The sequence below is a fragment of the Colias eurytheme genome, chromosome 28 (assembly GCF_061535395.1).
Source record: "Colias eurytheme isolate Ceu_HAF_F1 chromosome 28, ilColEury1 Martin Lab GWU primary, whole genome shotgun sequence".
In the NCBI taxonomy this organism is placed as follows: Eukaryota; Metazoa; Arthropoda; class Insecta; order Lepidoptera; family Pieridae; genus Colias; species Colias eurytheme.
Window position 1 is genome coordinate 3,916,060 of NC_143007.1, and position 22,786 is coordinate 3,938,845.

Consider the following 22,786-nt stretch of genomic DNA (forward strand, 5'->3'; position numbering starts at 1 on the left):
ACAATTACCAGTGTACACTCCACAAAATTTCACTTCTTATCTCCCTCTATCGTACGCATAAAAGTTAATCCCATCTCATTCACACAGTTCTTGAAACGGACCTTAATCATTCTAACTTCAGTTTCAGAAAGACCAAAATGAAAACGTTAGTACAGAAAATAGTTCCTTTTTTACGTGTAGTAAAGCACAGTTTACTATGCAGCTATTTCACAAATCGTAGCAGTGACATGCAACTAGAAAATAGACGTGGCTGAAAGAAAATAAGGTTTACTTTTCCACATCGGATTTCGTAGTTACAATCTTACACAATAAAATGCAGCTGTAATAGAGCGATACTACGACGATTGTAATAAAGCTTATGTTCGCCCGACAAACGTTCGAGCATTAATAAAATAAAATTATCCGTCTACAGTCAACACCCCGTATGTGGGCGTGTCTAGCAGCGAGCGCTGAGTACATCACTACGATGTCGTGGTGAACGCACGCGTCCCGCGTTTTTCGTACGAATTTTTTTTACGCGCGTGTGCCAGCCAGTGACAAATTAATAAAAAATAAAAAAAAAACCATAGACAATTTAAAAAGTGAGTGCAATGGATTCGGATACGCAGACAAAAAGAAAAGCGCCAAAACCGTTTTCAATAGAATCTTTGATAGGCACAGATAGAAAATCGCCAGAGATCGACATAGAGAACAATATTTCGGATGTGTCAAGAACTTCGGATGATGAAAGTGAACGAACTGATATAAATCGGATGCGGTATTATTTGAACGGGCCATTGTTACAACAGAATGCTGTAAATTTTCCGTTTTTGCTTGGTTATCCTGAGCCGTGGTTACGAATGTTTGGAGGGCAGATAGAGAGAGAAAATAAAGAAGATGAAAAGAGAGAAAGTCCTGTTAGTGTTGGCAGTGAGGAAAGTGATGGCGGAGATGATAATACACAAGGTGGGCATTAAAATAAATATTGAATTTTGATTTTATTCGTTTAATTATAAGAAATACACTTCTACACACACCTCATTATTATTGTTATGGGGTTTGTATTCCCATTATTAGATTGATATTTGAAACACGTTGTTCTGTTGATCAATGATTATTTATTTTCACAGTCACATATCACATTTATATTTAAATACAGTGTAACAAGAAACAAGGTGAAAAACAACATAGGAAAATTAACCGTTCCTTTTTGAACCTTCTAAATTCTAATGTCACCCGTCGTCACAGATGGTGTTGCCATAAACATAATATAAATTAGAAACGCCACATTGTTGTATCTGGAAGGACCTACCTTTGTAGCATGTATGGAACAATCCAAATTAAAAAGAAATAAAGGTAGCCTGTAGGTAGGTACTTACATACCTAGTACCATACCATAATAAGTATAATATTATTGTTGTTATGGAACTATGAAAATAAGTAGATAAGTTTTGAATAAAAAAATGCTTCGCGTCGGTTAAAAAAAATCGGTTAACCCACTAGTTTTTCAGTTTTTCCATTACACAAATCTACAGAAAATATATTATTTTTCTCTACCTACATAAGTAATGTAGGTACCTATTAATCTAGATATATTTTTTATTTTTATTACGATACATTATTTTATGGTATCGTTTTAAATATTTTAGTTAAATATTTTGCTCTATCATGAAAAGAATTGCTTTAAATATCAATTCGGAATAAAAATAAATCGCAAATAAGAGAAGCTTAATAAAATCCATACTATTAATACCTATTATAAATGCGAAAGTAACTCTGTCTGTGTGTCTGTTACCTACTCAATCACGCCTTAACTACTGAAATAATTTGCATGAAAATTGGTATAGATATATTTTGATACCCGAGAAAGGACATAGGATGATAGGTTTTATCCCGGAAATCCCACGGGAACGGGAACTATGCGGGTTTTTCTTTGACTGCGCGGGCGATGCCGCGGGTGGAAAGCTAGTTAGAAATAAAATCAATAATGAAAAGTGACGTGAATTGTAGGTAATCATAAGGTGATATCGTTATACGGTAAAGCTGAAGAGTTTGTGTTTGATCGCACTAATCTCAGGAACCGCTGATTCAATTAAAAAATACTTTCATCTTTTGAAAAGTCCTTTCATCGAGAAATATAGACTAGACACTAATAATAACATTACATTACGACAAAAAGAAGGATTCGATGTTAAAAAATGGGATACCAATTATAGTCCTGCCCAATTTTACAAAGATCAAGTACCTAGTCCTTAAAATTTATTTCTGGCATTTTTTTCTTGTTTTATTAGCAGTAAGTGGGTGAGTTATTATCACTATAGGTGATAAATAATGTTACTCCCCTTGAGGCCTTGAAATGTAATGAGATTAAAAAAAATATTGCCTAAAATCATTACGTAGCATACCTACCTAGTATAAAACAAAGTCGCTTTCTCTGTCCCTATGTCCCTTTGTATGTATCTTTAAAACTACGCAACGGATTTTTATGCGGTTTTTTTAATAGATAGACTAACTCAAACGGATGGTTTTATTATGTAATTTATTTAGTTTTAGACAAAGCAGGCGTAGCCGCGGGCGGTAAGCTAGTAAGAATATAAAAAGAAAATAATGGGATATATAAGCAAAAGGCGGCAATATCGCTAGGTCTACCAGGCATAGAGAAAAAAAATAAAACAAAACCTTGTATAAAACTAGACTGAAATATCTGCCTATAGCTTATTCCCATCCAATATCCATATTATTAAATAGAAAATAGGTACAAAAGTATCTTTTTTTCCTTTATTTATTACCGCAACGTATCTATTTGACGGAATCATTTTGTGTCTGGGCCCTGATAATTTAGAGGCAGTGATATTTTACTACGGTGAAAACATCTGATTCCCCTTTGACCATGCGGACGACACTCCCGGCGGAAAGCCAGCTAGGTAGGGTGGAGTCTCCTATTATCGGCCGTCTCCTAATATCGGCCTTTTCGAGAAAATTGAATATAACTATAAAAATCGATCTTAAATCATAAAAGTTTTTATGCAAAAAGTTACTCTATATACATACGCAAAACCTCCCAAATTTGGGTGCGGGTACCTCAACTGTGGAACATTCAGTTGGCCATAGAGCACGCGAAGATACAGACGTGAGTGATTTGGCGACATTGCTGAGTCAAATCCCTGAGTCGACGCTTTACGTGGATAAGTATTTTAATGGAATTAAACAAACCTATAGTATTAAATTTTATGTGTTCTTAAAGAAAAACATTCAAATTTTAGATAAGATAGTGCGTTTTTACATTTACTTGTCTTTTTAATAAAATAATTGCGGGGCCGAGATTAGGGATCTATATTTATTGATAAATCTCAATATCGGCCGGGTGGTCGATATTGGGGTAATGCATGAAAACTTTAAATAACTTGTTTAGCTATTTTAAATGTCAGCAGTAGCATTAATAAGGTTAGAAATGAAACAACAGCTCCGTTTGATCACTAGATCCTAAAGTCGGCCGCCTAAAAACAATTTTTATTAGCTACGGCCGATATATATAGTGAATCGATGCGTAATAACGGCCACCTTAGTAAAACCTTTTCTACTAGGGAGGTGATACAAGATGTATTTTAATTTTTGTTGAGCTATGCCAAAATCATGCCTTCTCAATCAAAACTCCCAAAAGATCAACAAAAAGGAAAACGTTGGCCATTGCAAACGTTTCCTTTTTGTTGACCGTAGTAAAACAATAGAGGCAGTGAATGCCATCAAAATATGAGCATCAGAGAAGCATCTCGACAATACGACATTCTGAGGACCACTTTACAAGATAGACTTCATGAAAGAATAGACACAGATTGCACAGTTGGTAGAGATACCGTCTTAATCCATCAGGCCCCGGAATCACACAATAGAAAATCTATTGTGTCGCGGCCAGATCGGGCCGTTCGGGGCTCAATGGGTTAAACCAAAATGAAGGAGAAGAAATTTTTTAGTGGTTGATACGGATGGCTATCGTAGGAACGTGATCTAGGAAAACCGCAATTGCGTTAAAATATTATAAAAGATGATAAACGAAGCAATCCGTTTAAAATGGAAATTCAGAGAAAAAGTGGTATTCCTTGTTTTTAAAAAGAGATTCAATTCTTAATGAAAAGGCTCCAGAAGCTAATACGCTGGCCAGGGCTGTAGTTACAGAAGAAAGTGGTTTAATGACTTACAAGAAGTGGTTTAATGACTTAAAATCAATCGGACACGGAAGACATATTACAAGATCCACTGAGAATATTTAATAGGGATGAGACGAGTATTTGTCCGAAGACAAAAGTAATACAACATTTATGAAGTTGGTAAGGGCAGTGAAAAAGTAATAATAACTGTTTTGCTAGTCATATCTGCATAAGGAAAATCTTTGCCTCCCATGGTTGTTTTCCCTACATCCGTAGACCACCTAAAGTAATCGTTAATAGCACACCATCCTCCTGGTTTCTTGGTTTATCAAATAGTGGGTGCACTAGAAGTGTATGTACTCGTAGTATTCTATGAATATGTTGCAAATGGCTTTAATGATTGGGTGATTTCTGATAACATTTCCAAACCAATTCTTTTTCTAGTTGATGGACATAAGTATCACTTAATCCCATATCTTTATTTGTCTGAAGAATACTGAACTAGGTACATTACTTTTAATTTTTAAGACAATGTAACGAAAAGACCAATCATGATAGGTGAGTTAAAAAAATGATTTGTATCTCAATTGATAATAAAAAATGTTACCAGTTTTAAGTTTTATTGATCTAACTTACCTTAGAAAAGGTATGCCGATATTAGGGCCAAAGACGGCAGATATTAGGGTGTTAGTTTGGTGTTAGTGGCCGATATTGAGGGAAATCGGCATATTCGAAATAAAAATTATATATTTAATAAAGTAACAATGGATTCGTAATTTTGCAAATGTAGTAATGGAGTTTCAATATCTCTCTACCCAAAAAAGGCACTGTAAGAAAGAAAAAGCTATTAATGTAAAAATTACATCCAGTCAACGTTCAAAAAAAGTTGACATGGCCGATAATTTATGTCGATTATTGCGAAGCAATAACATTGGTAACAAAATTTGTTCAATAGCCAATTCTCTACATAATATACCTACATAATACATTTAGGGCCGATTTTTCAATGCTTGGATAAAACTTATCCGTCCAATAAAGTATTACACGATAATATTAAAATGTCACGTAAACTGTCAAATACGGGCAACCAGAATACGTTTTTAGGGTTCCGTAGCCAAAATGGCAAAAACGGAACCCTTATAGTTTCGTCATGTCCGTCTGTCCGTCTGTCCGTCTGTCCGTCTGTCACAGCCGATTTACTCGGAAACTATAAGTACTACAGTGATGAAATTTGATGGGAATATGTGTTGTATGAACCGCTACAAAAATATGACACTAAATAGTAAAAAAAAGAATTGGGGGTGGGGCCCCCCATACATGTAACTGAGGGATGAAATTTTTTTTTTCGATGTACATACCCGTGTGGGGTATCAATGGAAAGGTCTTTTAAAATGATATAAAGTTTTCTAAAAAACATTTTTCTTAAAGTGAACGGTTTTTGAGATATCAGCTCTCAAAGTCGTAAAAAGTATGTCCCCCCCCCTCTATTTTTATAACTACGGGGTATAAAATTCTAAAAAAAATAGAGGTGATGCATGCTAATTAACTCTTTCAACGATTTTTGGTTTGATCAAAGTATCTCTTATAGTTTTTGAGATAGGTTGATTTAACTGTAATTTATTATATTTGCTGCTACGGAACCCTTTGTGCGCGAGCCCGACTCGCACTTGGCCGGTTTTTAAAATGGTAGTTTTATACATTATTCGACGAATAAGTTTTAACCAAGGATTGAAAAATCAGCCCTAAATAAAATTATTGAAATCGAAAAAAAAACAAAAGAACCTCGTCTTCTCAGTAAAAATGTGCTATAAAAAACTAAAACTAAGAAAGTATAGAGCGTATTAAATAAACTCAAATTCAAAATCAATCATGTACTTTATTAAAATAATCTGGGCATTTTATTTAGATTTGATATGATTTATACAAGGTCTTCAAGTGCAGAGCGTTCCATCGTAGATTACCATCAGCCGAGATTGTCAAGCGCGTCCCTGTTGGACAATAAAATAAATTATTAACAACATTTTAATCATATTTAAAATACGTTGTTTACACAATAGTTATAGGTTGTTGCAGAAGGTAGTAAAGTGATCAGTCAGCAAAATGTTTAAAGAATTTTATAACGTTTGCGCGTCCTCTACCCATAAAATCGTAGTTTTTATCTCCTCCTGTAATCGATTATTCTGTGGCTCTATCTTCTTTAATATAATTCAAATGTAACAGCTCTATTTTTCTTTATTGTGAAAATAATTACCGCTCAATTAAAATTTCGTAATTTATACGATATCAATTAAAAATCAATCCTCATTCAAAAGTTGCAATCATACCTACCTATAGGTATTCATATTTATTATTTAGCAATCCATTTTCTGAGAAAAGCTTGTCAATAATCAATTTGTAGTATACCTAAGTTTGTTTTTCATATGGCATTGACAGTCTGGAGATGAATCGATAAAAAATTATACAATAGGATCCTCCTTAGGAGTTAGGAGGTACCTAGTTACATTATTAATTTCGGACATAATAATAATAGTTAAAAAAAACTAAAAAACACGCTTTTAGGTCGGTTTTCTATAAAAAGCGTGTTTTGCACGCCTCATAAGCGAAGCGTTGAGGTGGGTACTACTGTCACTTCGCGCAAAACATCTGATTTTTCAAACTTAAAATGTCTTTATGTATCATACATTGCACTTGTAAGATAATACATACACACACATATTAAGAAAAAACACTATTTTTTTTATTTTTTTACTTAAATTATTGATATAGGTAACATTTTAAATACATAAGATCTATTAGTATACCTGTATAAATGTTCATAACTGTTTCTCAGGGAATATTAGCCTAGATACAATTTGTTTTGAAACTATATTAATTACTATCTGAGCTCCGTGGTTTCACCCGCGGCCGCGTGGCTTCGCTCCTGTTGGTCTTAGCGTGATGATATAATATAAGCCTTTAGCCTTCCTCGATGAATGGGCTATCTAACATCGGAAGAATTTTTCAAATCGGACCAGTAGTTCCTAAGATTAGAGCGTTCAAATAAACAAACAAACTCTTCAGCTTTATAATATTTGTACCTATAGATTGCACGTGTTTCTCGGTTGAAAACTGAATTGAAATGCCAAAATACACGCGATTTTTTTTCGCAGTGAGGACTGGTAATTTCTTGGTGGTAATTTTGATTGTGGAGAATAAAATACAGGTGGTGGAAAACCGCTGTGCGTACACAGGCTAAGTAATCACAGTTTTCTCATTATTATCTTCACTAGATATCTAAATGTTATTGTACTTGTGGTGCAGACGGTTGAAAATAAAAGATATTTCAAGGAAAATGACGTCACACAGTGAAACGTCATTTCCATCCGCAAGTAATTGTCCGCAAGTCTTTTTAAATAGCAAGCACAAGTGTGCAGTTTTCTCTCTTTTCTAAAGCATAGGTTTTTTGTCTTGAATTAATTTATGAAATACTAGCAATCCGCCTGCGGCTTCGCCCGCGTTTTCAAAAAAAAAACCCGCATAGTTCCCGTTCCCGTGGGATTTCCGGGATAAAACCTAGCCTATGTCACTCAGAAATGATGTAGCTTTCCAACAGTGAAAGAATTTTTCAAATCTGCCAAGTAGTTTCGGAGCCTATTCAATTCATACAAACAAACAAACAAAAAATCAAACCTTTCCTCTTTATAATATTTGTATAGACTAGAGGTCCGCCCCGGCTTCGCCCGTGGTACATATTTTGCAATAAAAGGTAGCCTATGTCCTTTCTCGGGTATCAAAATATCACCATACCAAATTTCATGCAAATTGGTTCAGTAGTTTAGGCGTGATTGAGTAACAGACAGACAGACAGAGTTACTTTCGCATTTATTAGTATGGATACCTTACCTATTAGTATGGATTGAATACAAAAATACTTAACGATTTGAAAAATTCTTTCACTATTAAAAAGATAAATCATCCCTTTTTAATTAGTTTATAATCAGTATATTAAAAGAGTACCTACCTAAATGTGCCTATACCTATGTACGAATATGATTAAAAGTTGTATTACTATAAGATAGACTGGAGTAATTATTTTTTACAGATCATGTGGAGTTTTTCTACAATAACGGAGATTCAAAGTTGAAAAGAACTTAAAATTTCTTGAGTAGGTAATATAAAACTAATAGCTTTCTGCATGCTTTCTTATAAGAATACATTTTACTGTTAATAAATAATACGAGTATCATAAGATTTAAATTCAATTATTTCGGAATTTTAACCCCGAAACTGTCGTTTGACCCTTATTCTCTAGGGAAAAAGAATTGTAGGGAACGAGGAATTGGTAAGGACATTAATATTCATCTAGTTGCTTTTTGATAGATCTATTTATTAGGTGATACAACTTGATGACAAATATAAATTTTGTTGATAGAAAAAATGCTATATGTGGGCTACATAACTATGCTTTAGTTATCCTATATTTAGTTTAGATTATGTATACCTACATTATATCCATATATGTATAGTAAAATACTGCGTCCAAATCTGTTCAGTAGGTAGGTAGTTATTAGTTTCATAAATTCATAATATCTTCACGATTAAGCTACGTTTATGTTATACTAGCTTTCCGCCCGCGCTTTCAAAGAATAGCACGCATAGCTCCCGTTCCCGTGGGATTTTCGGGATAAAACCTATCCTATGTGTTAATCCAAGTTACCCTCTATATAAGTGTGCTAAATTTCATTGTAATCGGTTAACTAGTATTTGCGTGAAAGAGTAACAAACATACACATACACATACATCCTTCCTCACAAACTTTCGCATTTATAATATTAGTAAGATTAGTAGGATCTTCTTAATCTTCATTCTTCATTACGCAAAAAATTACAAAAACATTGTTTTGATGATTATTCGGCAGCGGAAATAATAAATAATGTTAATGTGTTAACTATAATTAACATTATTTATTATTGCCCCGTTTGATTTACAGCTGAATTTTTCCTTTATATCAAACTAGCTGCTCACTCTGGATTGAAAATCTATCAGTTAGAGCATAAAGTATTAATAGGAAGCGCTTCTTGCAGTTAATTTTTATTTTAGTGGTAGATATTATTATTTTATAAAAGAATGCCTAGTTCCTAACTATATAAGGAGAGTATATTTATAAAAAACCTACGCTATCAAGGTGTACTTTTTTCCACTTGGCATCATAGGACATTGATAACATTAAAACACGTCATCGAGATAAATGCCTCCCTAAGGTAAGATTATACGGCAAATAATCCAAATCTTTCACACCCGTAAACTTCTAAACAGATCAATACAATTTATAATCGTAAATCCACAATTAGGCATGCCTTGTTGAAATTAACGGATGTCGTCACGCCACTACAGTCGCATCTGTGCCATGAAATCGCGGCGTGAATGGCGGGCAGCCATTCGAACGTTTTGGCTGTATTCGGCGGAAACTTGACAAGGTGACAGCTGTCACTTTGTAAAGGGCAAAGGGCGCGAACGATTGGCAAAATATAGTAATGACAAACATGAATTAGTTTCGTAATGTGTGTGGCTGGAGTTAATTTCTGTACATATTAATTTAAGTGATGGTTAGATATTTTAATGTAATAACTATATAACCCAGTTCTACTCCCAGATCTCTTTCTCTGGTGGTTTAGTTTTATTTCATTTTAATAAATATAAGATCTGTCCTCGTACCATGTTTGAAAGCAGTATTATTTCCAAAGTGGAAAAATGACAGCGTTATATAGGTTGTGTAGCGCCGTCACTTTCCCACACTGGCAATAATACTGCTATAAGATAAAGTGTTAGGAAATATTGGCCGCAGGCGAAAATCTATAGTAAGTAATAAATAATGTAATATCTTGGTTTAACGAAGTTACAACAAAGGTGCAATTTTTTGATTTAATAAATTGCAAATGAAAGGTGCCTAGCTCAAGAAATCATGTTAATCATCCAATCTCTACATCCAATGCAATTTGTTTTAAACATAGCCTTTTCTTACCTTTGCCAATTGTTAGTGAACAAAAAGCAGTTTAAGAAAGGAATCGAATGACTATAAAAAATGCAAAAAGGCGGGAAAATAGAATTTGCAAAATTCAAATTCCACATTCAAATGACAATCACGTACCGACTCGGTTTAAATTTCTCACATTGGTGCAGAATTGTGCATATTAAATGTTCCATGTTTGTTGTCGATAAAGTTTTATTGCTTTTAATAAGCTCTTATTATACAGCAAACAAGAATAAATACAAATTAGCTGATGCTTGGAATATAAGGGTTTGGTGTGAATTTTAAATAAATATATGTAAATATACTTTTAAAGCATGCAAACAAATAAATCCCTAGCGCAAAGCTTTGATAAGTTCAACACTGTTCAAAAATTTTATATTTTTAACTAAAAAGTAAGTACATATAACGACTTCGACTTACAGATTAAAGTAATTAAAATAATTGAACAGATGAAAATTTAAAATTAACATTTAAATTTAAATCTTTCCGATAAAGGATTGCTTTCTCTTCATCTGATGCAGTATGCCTCTTATTTTCTTATTGGAAATCACAAAATTTTATTGAACGATTTATCAACCTTTTTTTGCTTACGCTTATCGTTTTAGTACTACCTACTACATATTCTGTGCCTTACCTTTTAGTGGACACTTCTGCAGCGAATAGTTGCTATCGTCTATACGTGTGCGGTGCGTCTGTACAAAATAAGTACATATATGAAAAAATGTGTTGCTGGCCATCGGTGACTTAATAACACAATAGGTAATTAACGAATATTTAGTTATATGCAATTACAATGCTACGAATATATATGTAGTTATTTGTTGCCACTTACAACCTACCTGGCCTAACCCGGCTGAAAATGTGATTTTTAAGAGAATAAAATATTATATCTTCCTTGTATATACAGGGTGTCCCACTGTTGGTATACTAAGCTCAAAGGAAGTTATAGTTTTGCATACGCTGAGTACGTAAAAAATACTTATAAAATTCCAGACGAAATTTTTTTTCAAATAGCCGACTTCTTAAAACTCTATACGTGTACACCCATAACAAGCAACCCACCCAGCTTTGCTACCAGCAGGTGACCTATCGTTTAAGATTATGCTTTCATAGACAAAATGCTCACATTAGCGAAGCGGTAAATGCCGGCTGCGCGAAGCTAAAGAAGAAAACATGGATTTTCAGGAAAAATTCAGCAAATTTTTTTTATGTAATTTTGTTGTTTAAGTATTTTTTACGTGATCAGTGTATGCAATACTACAATTCCCTTCGCGCTTAGTATACCGATAGTGGGACACCCTGTATAACTAAAAGTAATATTATCTGTGTACAATTTGCATCAATAGACCGTAATATACTAATATGTAAAGCAAATAGACTAACAGGATATAAAACATTAGTTCATCAGATAACATCTAGAAGCTACCCACTAACGTTAAATAGGGCGTCAGTTATCGACATACGTGCCTCTCGTCACGATCTAGTGATGTCCGTATCGATAAATATCGATTCAAATACACATATTAACAGTTCACGAACGATTTAACTTCGCCGCTCTTCGAATCGCAATCGAATTTCAAATTCCGAACGCGAACATTGGCGGGAACTCGGTTTTATGATTACAAAATTATTAACACATTGATATTGGAATTTGAACCTATTCGCTATAGCTATAAGATACAATTTTGATTGTTCGTATTATAGAATTGTAGAGGTTATGTCAATGTTTTTTTTTTACAATTCATTTCGCGCGCTCGATAACTGTCAATCGATGTCGTCGGCCATAAGAAATAAACGTATTCATTTGCAGCGATCTTTATGTCTTTCTTCATGGAAAATTGCACATTGCACACGGGAATACTAAATTCGGTGTCACATTTGGCACTTTGAGTTGGTTCTCGGAATTTGATTTAAGCTATATTGTGGTGTGATGTGGAATAATAATCTGTTTATGTGTTAGGTACGAAGTTGTTATTTTTATGTGATAATGTCTTGAGGGTACAGACCCTCGAATACAGATTCGAATACATTATGTAGGTATTTAATATTTATCTATATGTGTACTTATGTTTATTTCTTCGCCATGCTCTATAAACGAAATGTTGTCATAGGTGCAGTCGTTAGATTTTTTTAAACAGCGTCTGGGCGACAAGACAAGGGTATAATAAATGTAATAAATAATAAAATATAGGCTTAATGACGGTTAAGGAAGCCTTTCCTATACTTTATTTATTGATATTTCTGCTGAAATTTAAGAACTATACGTACAACAGCGCAATGAAAATCTGCAAATGCGTAATACAACGGTAATGATATTTTAAGTTGAATTGCTAATTCCCTCCCATCTAATAAAACCAACAATCGCTAAACAGTAAACACACCAAAACTGCACAATTCGCAAAAAAAAAGTAAATGTCAAAATCGATGTGTCAGACGTCATTTGCTCCTCGAATGGTCAATAAAAACTGATAGCCGCTACGTCAGTGTCCCGCCTTATTCTTGTTACTGGACTGTGGGGTGCGAGTGGCGTTCCTTTTATGGAATTGCCTATGATATTCGAATTTCGAATTTATTTGTAATCTGCGGCTGTAGTTTTCAAGCGATTTGGCGGGAAAAGAGCTATAATATTATTTTTATGTAATTTATTTTTGAAGTTAAGTTACTGCGAAGTTTAATTTGAATTACCTACTTAGGTACCTAATGGCAAAGCGCGCCAGCTGTGGAAAACTGAAGATAAACTAAACAGATTAAGTGGTAGAGTAAATTAAAATTATAAGAAAATTATTTTTATTTTCAAATGCATCGCGTACGCTATCTTCATAATCATAATATCTTTAGTCTTTATAGGAAAAATTTATTATATATCTTTGTACACTTATCATCGGTAACCAATACAATTATTTTATAAGGTTATCGTATTATAACATATTGTTAATATTAATTTTATTCCGAGTCAACCGGAATGAAGTCCCGGCAAGCGGCTTGTTATTATACAGGGTGGAAGGTTAAGATGGGGCATGAAGGGCAGGTACCTTAACCGTTGTAGCTACATGAAAACGTTCGTAGGAGACTATCCTTAAATTCTTGAGAAATTTTAATCTGCATTCACAGATTTTTGAAAAAATATACGGTCAGCAAGGAAATCGGCAGTTTTCAAAAAAAATTTTTTTGATGCCAATCGATCCAGTTTCTCATGGGGATCAAAACACTCTAACAGACCAACTGAGGTATGAGTACTAGAAAAGTCAGAAATCGCGAAAAACTATTTCCACACATTCACTAAGAAAATAAGTGATTCAAGAAAAGATGCGCTAATAGAAAACTCCAAAGAGATTTTCAGGCTTCAATATTTTTTGTTTCTGATTATTAAAACACATACTGATAATAAGAAGAAACATTAATTTAATTAAACGGTTGTCAAAGAAAATAAATAATAACAAAAAACAACATTTAAAGTGGTGATAATTCCAGAATTTCTGAAATAATTTACATAAAACTTATGATATGAGATGCTCAAAGTGGTCACCGTTTTGACGTAAACATAGGTTTGTTCGTTTTACTACTGAGCGCGTAGCAGCCGACAACTTATTTGGGTGAATTCCGTAAAGTATTGCAGAAAGTGAATCTTTTAGTTCTTGAGCATTGTTGTATGATCTTTTATAAATTTAAAGTCGGGGCTACGGGGCGGCCATCACCACTTTAAATGTTGTTTTTTTTGTTATTATTTTGTTATTTTTTATTTTCTTTGACAACCGTTTAATTAAATTAATGTTTCTTCTTATTATCAGTATGTGTTTTAATAATCAGAAACAAAAAATTTTGAAGCCTGAAAATCTCTTTGGAGTTTTCTATTAGCGCATCTTTTGTTGAATCACTTATTTCTTAGTGAATGTGTGGAAATAGTTTTTCGCGATTTCTGACTTTTCTAGTACTCATACCTCAGTTGGTCTTTTAGAGTGTTTTGATCCCCATGAGAAACTGGATCGATTGGCATCAAAAAAATTTTTTTTGAAAACTGCCGATTTCCTTGCTGACCGTACATTTTTTCAAAAATCTGTGAATGCAGATTAAAATTTCTCAAGAATTTAAGGATATAGTCTCCTAAGAACGTTTTCATGTAGCTACAACGGTTAAGGTACCTGCCCTTCATGCCCCATCTTAACCTTCCACCCTGTATATGTAAAAAAGAGATGACACTATTATAATAAACACTATCAAGAGATTCTCCGACTTTCATAAGTATTTTAAAATATCGATTATTTCTTTGATTTATATTAATTCCTCTTACAGGCAACGACTCAGAAGCAGATGACGACACACCACGCGAAAGCAAAGCCCGTCGACGTCGAACAGCATTCACATCAGAACAACTACTTGAGTTGGAGAGAGAGTTCCACGCTAAGAAGTATCTTAGTCTTACTGAGAGATCGCAGATCGCATCTGCACTCAAATTAAGTGAGGTCCAGGTAAGTTAGTGATGAAAAAGAAATCTACGAATTGATTAAACAAACTACTAATTCCACGCTACGCACTCACACACATATGCAAGTAAATTATATTTTAATTGAATAACTTAAATACACATGGTACACACATATAAATAATTGACCACCAAACACTGACACACACGCACACACACATAAATAATATTTAATTATTTATTTAAAACATCACTTTCTATTACGGTGCATTTACATCAAACGAGCGAATGCTCATTCTAACCCCACTATGTCAAATTATTTTAGTGTAAACAGGGTGTAGACTCTACGCCGTAGAGCATTCATTCGTTGTTCTACTTTCTTTTCTGCATTACATAGAATACAATACATTCGTTGTTCTACATTACATAGAATAGAATATTTTCGAAAGCACTTGCTTTCGAAAATATTCTATTTCATAAAATGCTATGTTCTGACTTCTAATACTGAACAACACTGAATACGAGTTTTCGTTTACACTATAAAACATCACGAAATAATGCTCTTGCTCTAGCTCTATGTTCGCTTGATGTAAATGCACCGTTACAGGACAATGCTTCAATAAGGAATTTATATTTTAATTAAGATTTAAAAAATGGTTGCCTGTAAAGTCGGTTTTACGGGCGAAGATTTTACGTGACAACGTCTTTTTCTCGGTAGAATATTTATGTGCTGCGCGCGCGGCAGACCGCGGGCCTCTCTCTCGTTCGGTGACTCATCGTAACGTTACCGAGCGTTACACTTTTTCATAAGTGACTCCCAGTCGCAACCTAATTTAAGACGTTGTCACGTCAAAAATTTAAAGCTAAATACAGTTTACCTAATATCTACATTTAAGTATTATCCCTTACTAACAAGAAGAAAAAGATCTTTCATTATTGCATTAAAAAGCACACCATCCATATAAAACGCCAAGCGCAAAACTATTCTCTTTTAATATAAAGTCTCTATTCCAGGTGAAGATATGGTTCCAAAACCGTCGAGCAAAATGGAAGCGAGTCAAAGCTGGCCTAGCTTCTGGAAGCCAAGCTAGTAAATCTGGTACAAAGATAGTAGTCCCCATTCCTGTACACGTAAACCGATTCGCTGTTAGGACACAACACCACCAAATGGAGAAACAGAATTTACAATTTAGACTAGAAAGAACCCAGCCTTTGCCTGGAAGTTTGCTGCAATCTCAGACGTCTGCGTTCTTCAATACGAAGCAAGAAATATCAAGAAATTTATATGACGGGAGTCCGTTGAGACATTTCCAAAGCTAGCTAGGTTATAGTAGTAATATAATGCATTTGCCTGTAAAGATATTAAATATTGTGTGATATGATTGGTTTGTTTTATTTTAAGCTTCCTATAATGAGAATAACCTATTTTATAAATTCAGAGATATTTTTGCTGTCAAAAAGAGTAAGGAGCTTGGTAAGGAGTAATTAAAAAGTTCGTAAAACCCCTGCACTGATTATTTTTGTACAGCATCTAAATCTTAATATGATAAATCTCGTGTCACAATGTTTGTCCTCAATGGACTCCTAAATCACTTAACCGATTATAATAAAATTCGCACACCATGTGCAGTTCAATCCAATTTGAGAGTTAGGATAGGTTTTATCCCGGAAATCCCACGGGAAAGGGAACTATGCGGGGTTTTCTCTGAAAACGCGGGCGAAGCCGCGGGCGCAATGCTAATAAGAATATAAGTATTAAGTCATCTTTAATTATCAGCTAATTAATTTTAGTTTCAGTCTCTATCATATAATAAAAATGAAGATCTATACTGACCTTACGCTAAAGAATTTGTTTTTTGTTTCCTCGCGCTAATCTTAGGAACTAGGTCCGTTTATTTCAGTGTTACGGTGCAATCTACATCAAACTAGCGAATGCTCATTCTAACACCACCTTGTCAAATTCTTTAGTGTAAACACGCGTAGAGCATTCTTTCGTTGTATTTAATGCGTTCGAAAAGATTCCATGCAATGTTCTAATACTGAACAACACTGAATACGAGTTTTCGTTTACACAAAAAAATCACGAAAGAATGCTCTTGATGTAAATGCACCGACAGATTATTAATTATCGAGATCACGCTTCTAGTTTCTACAAATAGGAACGGAACAATGGAAAATGCGAGGATGTTTCAAGGCACAGCTAGTACCTAATATTCTATTTGTTGTGAAATGTTTTAGTACTGTTTGTAACTATGTACGTTTAAAACGAATCTACTTGACCGATTTTGATAATTCTTACATTAGTAAAAAGACTATTTATTAATCCTAAGTGAATATCGAGGGAGTAGGCTACTTTTTACTACTAATCAATTTGGGAGAGCAGTGAAGAACTACAAAATACTTGGAAAACAATAATCTGGTAAAGTTTGGTTAATTAAAATATACAAACTACCTCATATTCATATTCACAGAAGTAATCTCTAATCTAAAAGTTACTGTCACTAAAATGTCGACAAAGAAACTAAATGTGATATTATAAGTAGGTACTCTGGTGTAGACAAGTCAAAAGTTCTTCGAGGGTGGGACGTCGAAATCTGGCTTATTTGCAGACTTCAGTTGACTCTTTTTCAATCAAGTTGAACTGAATCCATACTTAGTCGTCTAATCGTGTGTGCGTTAGTGTGCCATTTTTAACCGAATCAAATGTTGTGTTGGTAACCTAGGTATCTACACCTTTAGACTTACTTTAACTGTATATCGATTATTTCTTATAATAATAAAATTGCTCCTTACTGAAATATATCAAAAATAAATTGCCTCCATTTAGCTTTATAATAGCAGATGTGCATTTAATGGGTGCGTCGTACTAATCTCTGGGCGGAGTCGGGTGACACAGCTAGTTATTGTTATATCGATACCAAATCACTGGCAGTGTGGGCTGGTTGAGGTACGAACGTTTATTTATTCTACTAGACTTCTTTTGAATTAATAAAACATAGTTTTATATTTACCACAAGCAATTTATTAAAATATACCTTTTTGAATCGTCATAACATAGATTTATCATAGGTTCGGAAAGCAGTTTCTTCAGACATGAGCCGACAAGAACAAGAACTATAGAACGTTGTTCTCTTAGGTGTTAGATAATAGATTATGTATATATTATGTGTTTAATATGTCTACGATAATTAATTTATCTTCTATCTCCTATTATCCTATAATATATACACGCCATTGGTTTTGTAAGATAAGCTGTTTAGAGTTTAGATTCGATTTTGACCCACTTTAAATGGACACATATAATTAAAAATTTGTACACTTATCGAGGTACTTTGACTTTTATACCTCTTTAATTAAATTAAAAACGATAGAACTTCACATTTCGAAACTCTTTGGCTTATAGAAAGAGATTCATATCTTACAAATATTATTTCTCAATATCATCTAAGAGTAAAGATTCTTTTAGTTTTTATCTAGATTCTTATAGATTCTACCCGAGAGGAGCTGGCATGAGGAACTTCTAGATAATATAGTCTGTATATATGTAAACAAAAATATGACATCTACATATTATTGAGTAAAAAAAATGTGTGCGTGTACTAGTGTTCACACCTTTAGAAGTGAAACTTCTTTATGACCTTATTTTTCAAAAAATAATTTACTATATGCAACTATACAGAAATAACTACGTCGAATCAAGCGTGGTAGGGATAACTAAATTTTTTTCCAACCCCGATAAAGAAGTTTCACTTCAAAAACGACTGTTCAGAAAAAACAATCTGCGGGTCTGAGTAAATTGAAAACGATTGCTTATAAAAAAAATATTAGGTACTGAAAAATTTTCGGCGAAAGCTTTCTTGGGACCATTTTAATATTTATTCAATAGGTTTCCTATTAGTTAACTATCCAAAAACTATAAGACCGATTTTAATGAGATTCCTTAGCAGAACTACATCTACACTAATATTATAAAGAGGAAAACTTTGTTTGTTTGTTTGATTGTAATGAATAGGCTCATAAACTACTGGACCGATTTTGATGAAATTTGGCACAGACAATCTTTAGACCCTGAGAAAGAACATAGGCTACTTTTTATTGCGAAATATGTACCACGGGCGAAGCCGGGGCGGACCGCTAGTACTTAATATTAAAGAAAAATTGAAAGTTTTCCGTAGGTACTATTTAAAATATTTTCTTTCAATCTTATGAAGCTTAATCAAAATTAGAGAAATAAATAACTATAACACCAACGTTCGCACACACACACAAAAATTTATAAAATAACAAACGTATCTCAACAAAGGCACAATCTGTGGGCGTGGCTGAACATTTGGCGATGTGACTTTAGGGCGCGATAGCTTTCATAATTGATCCCTTAATGCAATTACAATGCTCTTTTGTTGTTATAACGGTAGCTTAAACGATTATCAAACAAATTGTTGATTTTACTGGCTGTGAAAAGGAGAGTAATGTTTTCAGATGTAAGTATGTAAATTGTTAGTATTGTACCTAATGTAGGAGGAGATGATATTTTATAATATAAGTAGTTATATGGTTTAAATATACTGTAATTCATTTTCATTGCTGCACCACCTATTGTTTTCACCTCTTTCTTATAATTAAAAATCCTACCCATAGGTTGCCTGGTAGAAATCGCTTAGTAGCGATAAGGCCGCCTTTTTAGCTTTATAATCATATTGTCTGTTTCTTTTTTTACGTGTATTTACATGGTGCTGAATAAAGTGTATTTATTTTATTTTATTTATTTATGATAGGAGGCCCGTGTCGCAGCAGTGGGAAGATATATCGGCTGATGATGATGATGATGATATATGTATACCTAACTTAGTGCATTTCACTAAAAATTCTTAATTCCTTAATCGATTTTAAATATCAGTTCTAGAAATAACATGACTAGGCTAAGTTATGATAAGAGTTTACATATAATCTATACATACTAATATTATAAATGCGAAAGTAACTCTGTCTGTCTGTCTGTTACTCAATCACGCCTAAACTACTGAACCAATTTTCATGAAATTTGGTATGGAGATATTTTGATACTCGAGAAAGGACATAGGCTACCTACTTTTTATCTCGGGAAAATGACGCAATCCCGGAAATCCCTTGGGAACGGGAACTATGCGGGTTTTTCTTTGACTGCGCGGGCGAAGCCGCGGGTGGAAACCTAGTAAGCTATACATACTAATATTTTTGGGGGCCGAGTCACCTCCGTCCGTAGGAGTATACCCAGAACTCAGAAACCCTACACGTGGCCCCTGGGTGGTGCTAAACAGGTGACATGGTGGGAGACAGTTGTCGCGGCTATAATGACCACCCATCAGCTGAAGACGAGTCGCCAAGCGTCCGTGTTCCGACTCGATGAAGCTGATGTAGCCTTAGTGAAGACGGGTCGAGTCAGTTGCGCTTTGACAATCGGGACGATCTGACACACACTGATGTTGCTGCATCTGGTGCCTAGTCATGGAGGTTAGCGGGATCCGAGGCACGGTGCACCGCTGGCCGACCGCTGGTCAGTAGGGGGCCCAAGTAGCGTGCTAGCCACACGCGAAAGGCTGCCCCGCCAACCAGCGAAAAATCCCAAGTTGCGTCATAGTGCCGGTTGGCGACCGGATGAGAGGGCCCTATGGACAACTTGGGGGGGCTCGGGCGTCCCCGCAGTCTCCAGACTAGTCCCCAATAATGCGGCTACTAAGTGTGTGTCCCGGTCCTGATGTTAAGCGCCTCGACTCACTGCCGTCTTCATACCTACTTCACTCTCTTATCAATCGATCATGAAAAAGGCAAGATACAAGTATAAGGTTGCACAGCGGCAGCACTCCCTCTCGCTAAAAGTGGACCTAACCAACATCAGAGGTCTCCACTCTAATCTCGCTGCAGTCCACTTCCACCTTGAGACTAGCAAACCGTGTATCTTGTTCCTCACGGAGACGCAGATTAGATGTCCGTCTGACTTGGCGTACCTATCCTATCCCGGCTACACCCTAGAGCATAATTTTAAGGCTCGGTCAGGTGTGTGCGCGTACGTCCGAGATGACATCTGTTGTCGGCGTCTCCGACATCTTGAAGACCCCCATTTTTCCGTGCTATGGATGCTGGTGGACACAGGCCCAGAGAAACTTCTCTATGCCTGTGTCTACCGGGCGCACAGCGGAGACCAGGAGACGATCAGGCTCACAGAGTACCTTAGTGAGGTGGCGGATGCTGCTCAACACAAATACCCTTCCGCTCAGCTTGTGTTACTGGGGGATTTTAATGCCCACCACCAGGAGTGGCTATACCCATACCAGTGCACTGACCTGGCTGGGAGAGAGATGCGTAAACTCTCCATAGCATTAAATCTCACCCAGCTGGTTCAAGGAGCGACGCGGGTTCCTGATGTTGAGAGCCATACAGCCAATTGCTTGGACCTTCTGCTGACAACAGATCCAGACCGATACTCGGTGGCGATTTCTTCGCCGCTTGGCAGCTCCGATCACTGTCTGGTGAAATCTGTATCTGTCTACTCGCCGCCCGATCCCAGTCCTAGGGGCTCTCGGCGCGTGTGGCGATACAAGTCAGCAGATTGGGATGAGATGCGCTCCTTCTTTGCGTCTTATCCCTGGCGACCGGTCTGCTTTTCTTCTGATGATCCTTCGACCTGCGCGGATGCTGTGACAGATGTGCTGCGACAGGGAATGGAGTATTTCATCCCATTCTCAGACGTAGCTATGTCCGGCAAAGCTCAACCCTGGTTCAGAGCCGACTGCAGACGCGCAGAAGCGCTAAAGCATGAAGCATACCTGGCTTGGGTTGATGCTCGACACCGCAAGGCCAAGGACGTGTCGGAAAAGAAGAAAGCCTTCAACCGAGCCGCCAAGTCCTGCAAAAAGGCTCTACGGAAAGCTCGATTTGACCATGTCAGCCGAATAGGGAACAAACTGGCTTCTTACCCCTCTGGTAGCAAAGCGTTTTGGTCCCTGGCTAAGACGGTTGAATCGAATTTCTGCCGCCCCTCACTTCCTCCACTGCTAAAACCGGATGGATCGCTGGCTCACACCGCCGTAGAGAAAGCGAACCTCTTTGCTTCTCTTTTCGCGGAAAATTCTCGTCTTGATCCTGCAAATGCGAAACCTCCCAGTCTACCTGGATGCGAGGTGAACATGCCCGAAATTCGCATCCGTCAGACTGAGGTTCTTAAAACGCTGCGGAATCTTGACGTGAATAAAGCCAGCGGCCCTGATGGAATTCCAGCCATAGTACTTAAAACCTGTGCGCCTGAACTTGCTCCTGTTCTGACACGCCTCTTTCGTCTCTCGATGACGACTGGAATAGTACCGAAATCTTGGAAACTTGCCAACGTGCAGCCCGTGCCCAAAAAAGGCAGTCGTGCCGACCCCTCCAACTATAGGCCAATTTCAGTCACGTCCATACTCTGTAAGACTATGGAACGTGTACTGAACAGCCGGCTCCTGGCACACCTAGAAGCGAATGACCTCCTCAGTGACCGTCAGTACGGGTTCCGCCGAAACCGGTCCACTGGGGATCTTCTAGCGTACGCCACCTACATCTGGAGCGAGGCCATCGAGAATCATGGTGAAGCACTTGCTGTCTCCCTTGATATCTCGAAGGCCTTCGATAGGGTCTGGCATGATAGTCTTATTGGCAAGCTTCCATCCTACGGTCTGCCTGCTGGTCTCTGCGCCTGGATCTCAGATTTTCTGAGAGACCGGTCGCTTCGGGTAGTCGTCGACGGCTGCTCGTCCGACCAAATGGCTATTAATGCCGGGGTCCCTCAGGGATCAGTTCTCTCCGCAACACTCTTCTTGCTACACATCAACGATCTGCTGAAACCCGGTATCTATGGGTACGCAGACGATAGCACTGTTGTGGAGAGATATGTATCCAGCGCGCGAACCAGTACGGCACAAATCCAGTCTCTACGAGAGTCGATGGTCGATCGCATGAACTTGTCCTTACAGGCGGTCTCCGATTGGGGCGATGCCAATCTGGTCAAGTTCAATGCGACTAAGACCCAGGCGTGTCTATTCTCCGCTAAACGGAGTCCATTCCACCTGACTCCGACTTTCCAGGGTGTATCCGTGCCGATAACCAACCACCTCGAGCTTCTTGGCATTACCCTGACGCCTACTCTGAACTTTGGTTCGTATATAGAATCCAAAGCCCAAGTAGCCTCAAAAAAGCTTGGAATTCTGGCGAAGGTGAGACAG

General features: G+C 36.4%; 1 protein-coding gene across 1 annotated transcript; it reads left to right on the forward strand.

Annotated features, from left to right (window-relative positions):
* The first annotated feature begins 577 nt into the window (after positions 1 to 577).
* Positions 578 to 15,929, forward strand: LOC149896564 (uncharacterized). Its single transcript, XM_090117626.1, has 3 exons — positions 578 to 945; positions 14,426 to 14,601; positions 15,570 to 15,929. Exons 1-3 carry the CDS (start codon positions 591 to 593, stop codon positions 15,873 to 15,875), a joined length of 837 nt encoding a protein of 278 aa, XP_089973752.1. The 5' UTR covers positions 578 to 590; the 3' UTR covers positions 15,876 to 15,929.
* Positions 15,930 to 22,786: the final 6,857 nt, after the last annotated feature.

Coding starts and splice junctions, on each gene's coding strand:
- LOC149896564 (XM_090117626.1), top strand. CDS start 591: ATGGATTCGGATACGCAGACAAAAAGAAAAGCGCCAAAACCGTTTTCA. Junction 946..14,425: donor CGGAGATGATAATACACAAG/GTGGGCATTAAA, acceptor TTCCTCTTACAG/GCAACGACTCAGAAGCAGAT. Junction 14,602..15,569: donor TCAAATTAAGTGAGGTCCAG/GTAAGTTAGTGA, acceptor TCTCTATTCCAG/GTGAAGATATGGTTCCAAAA.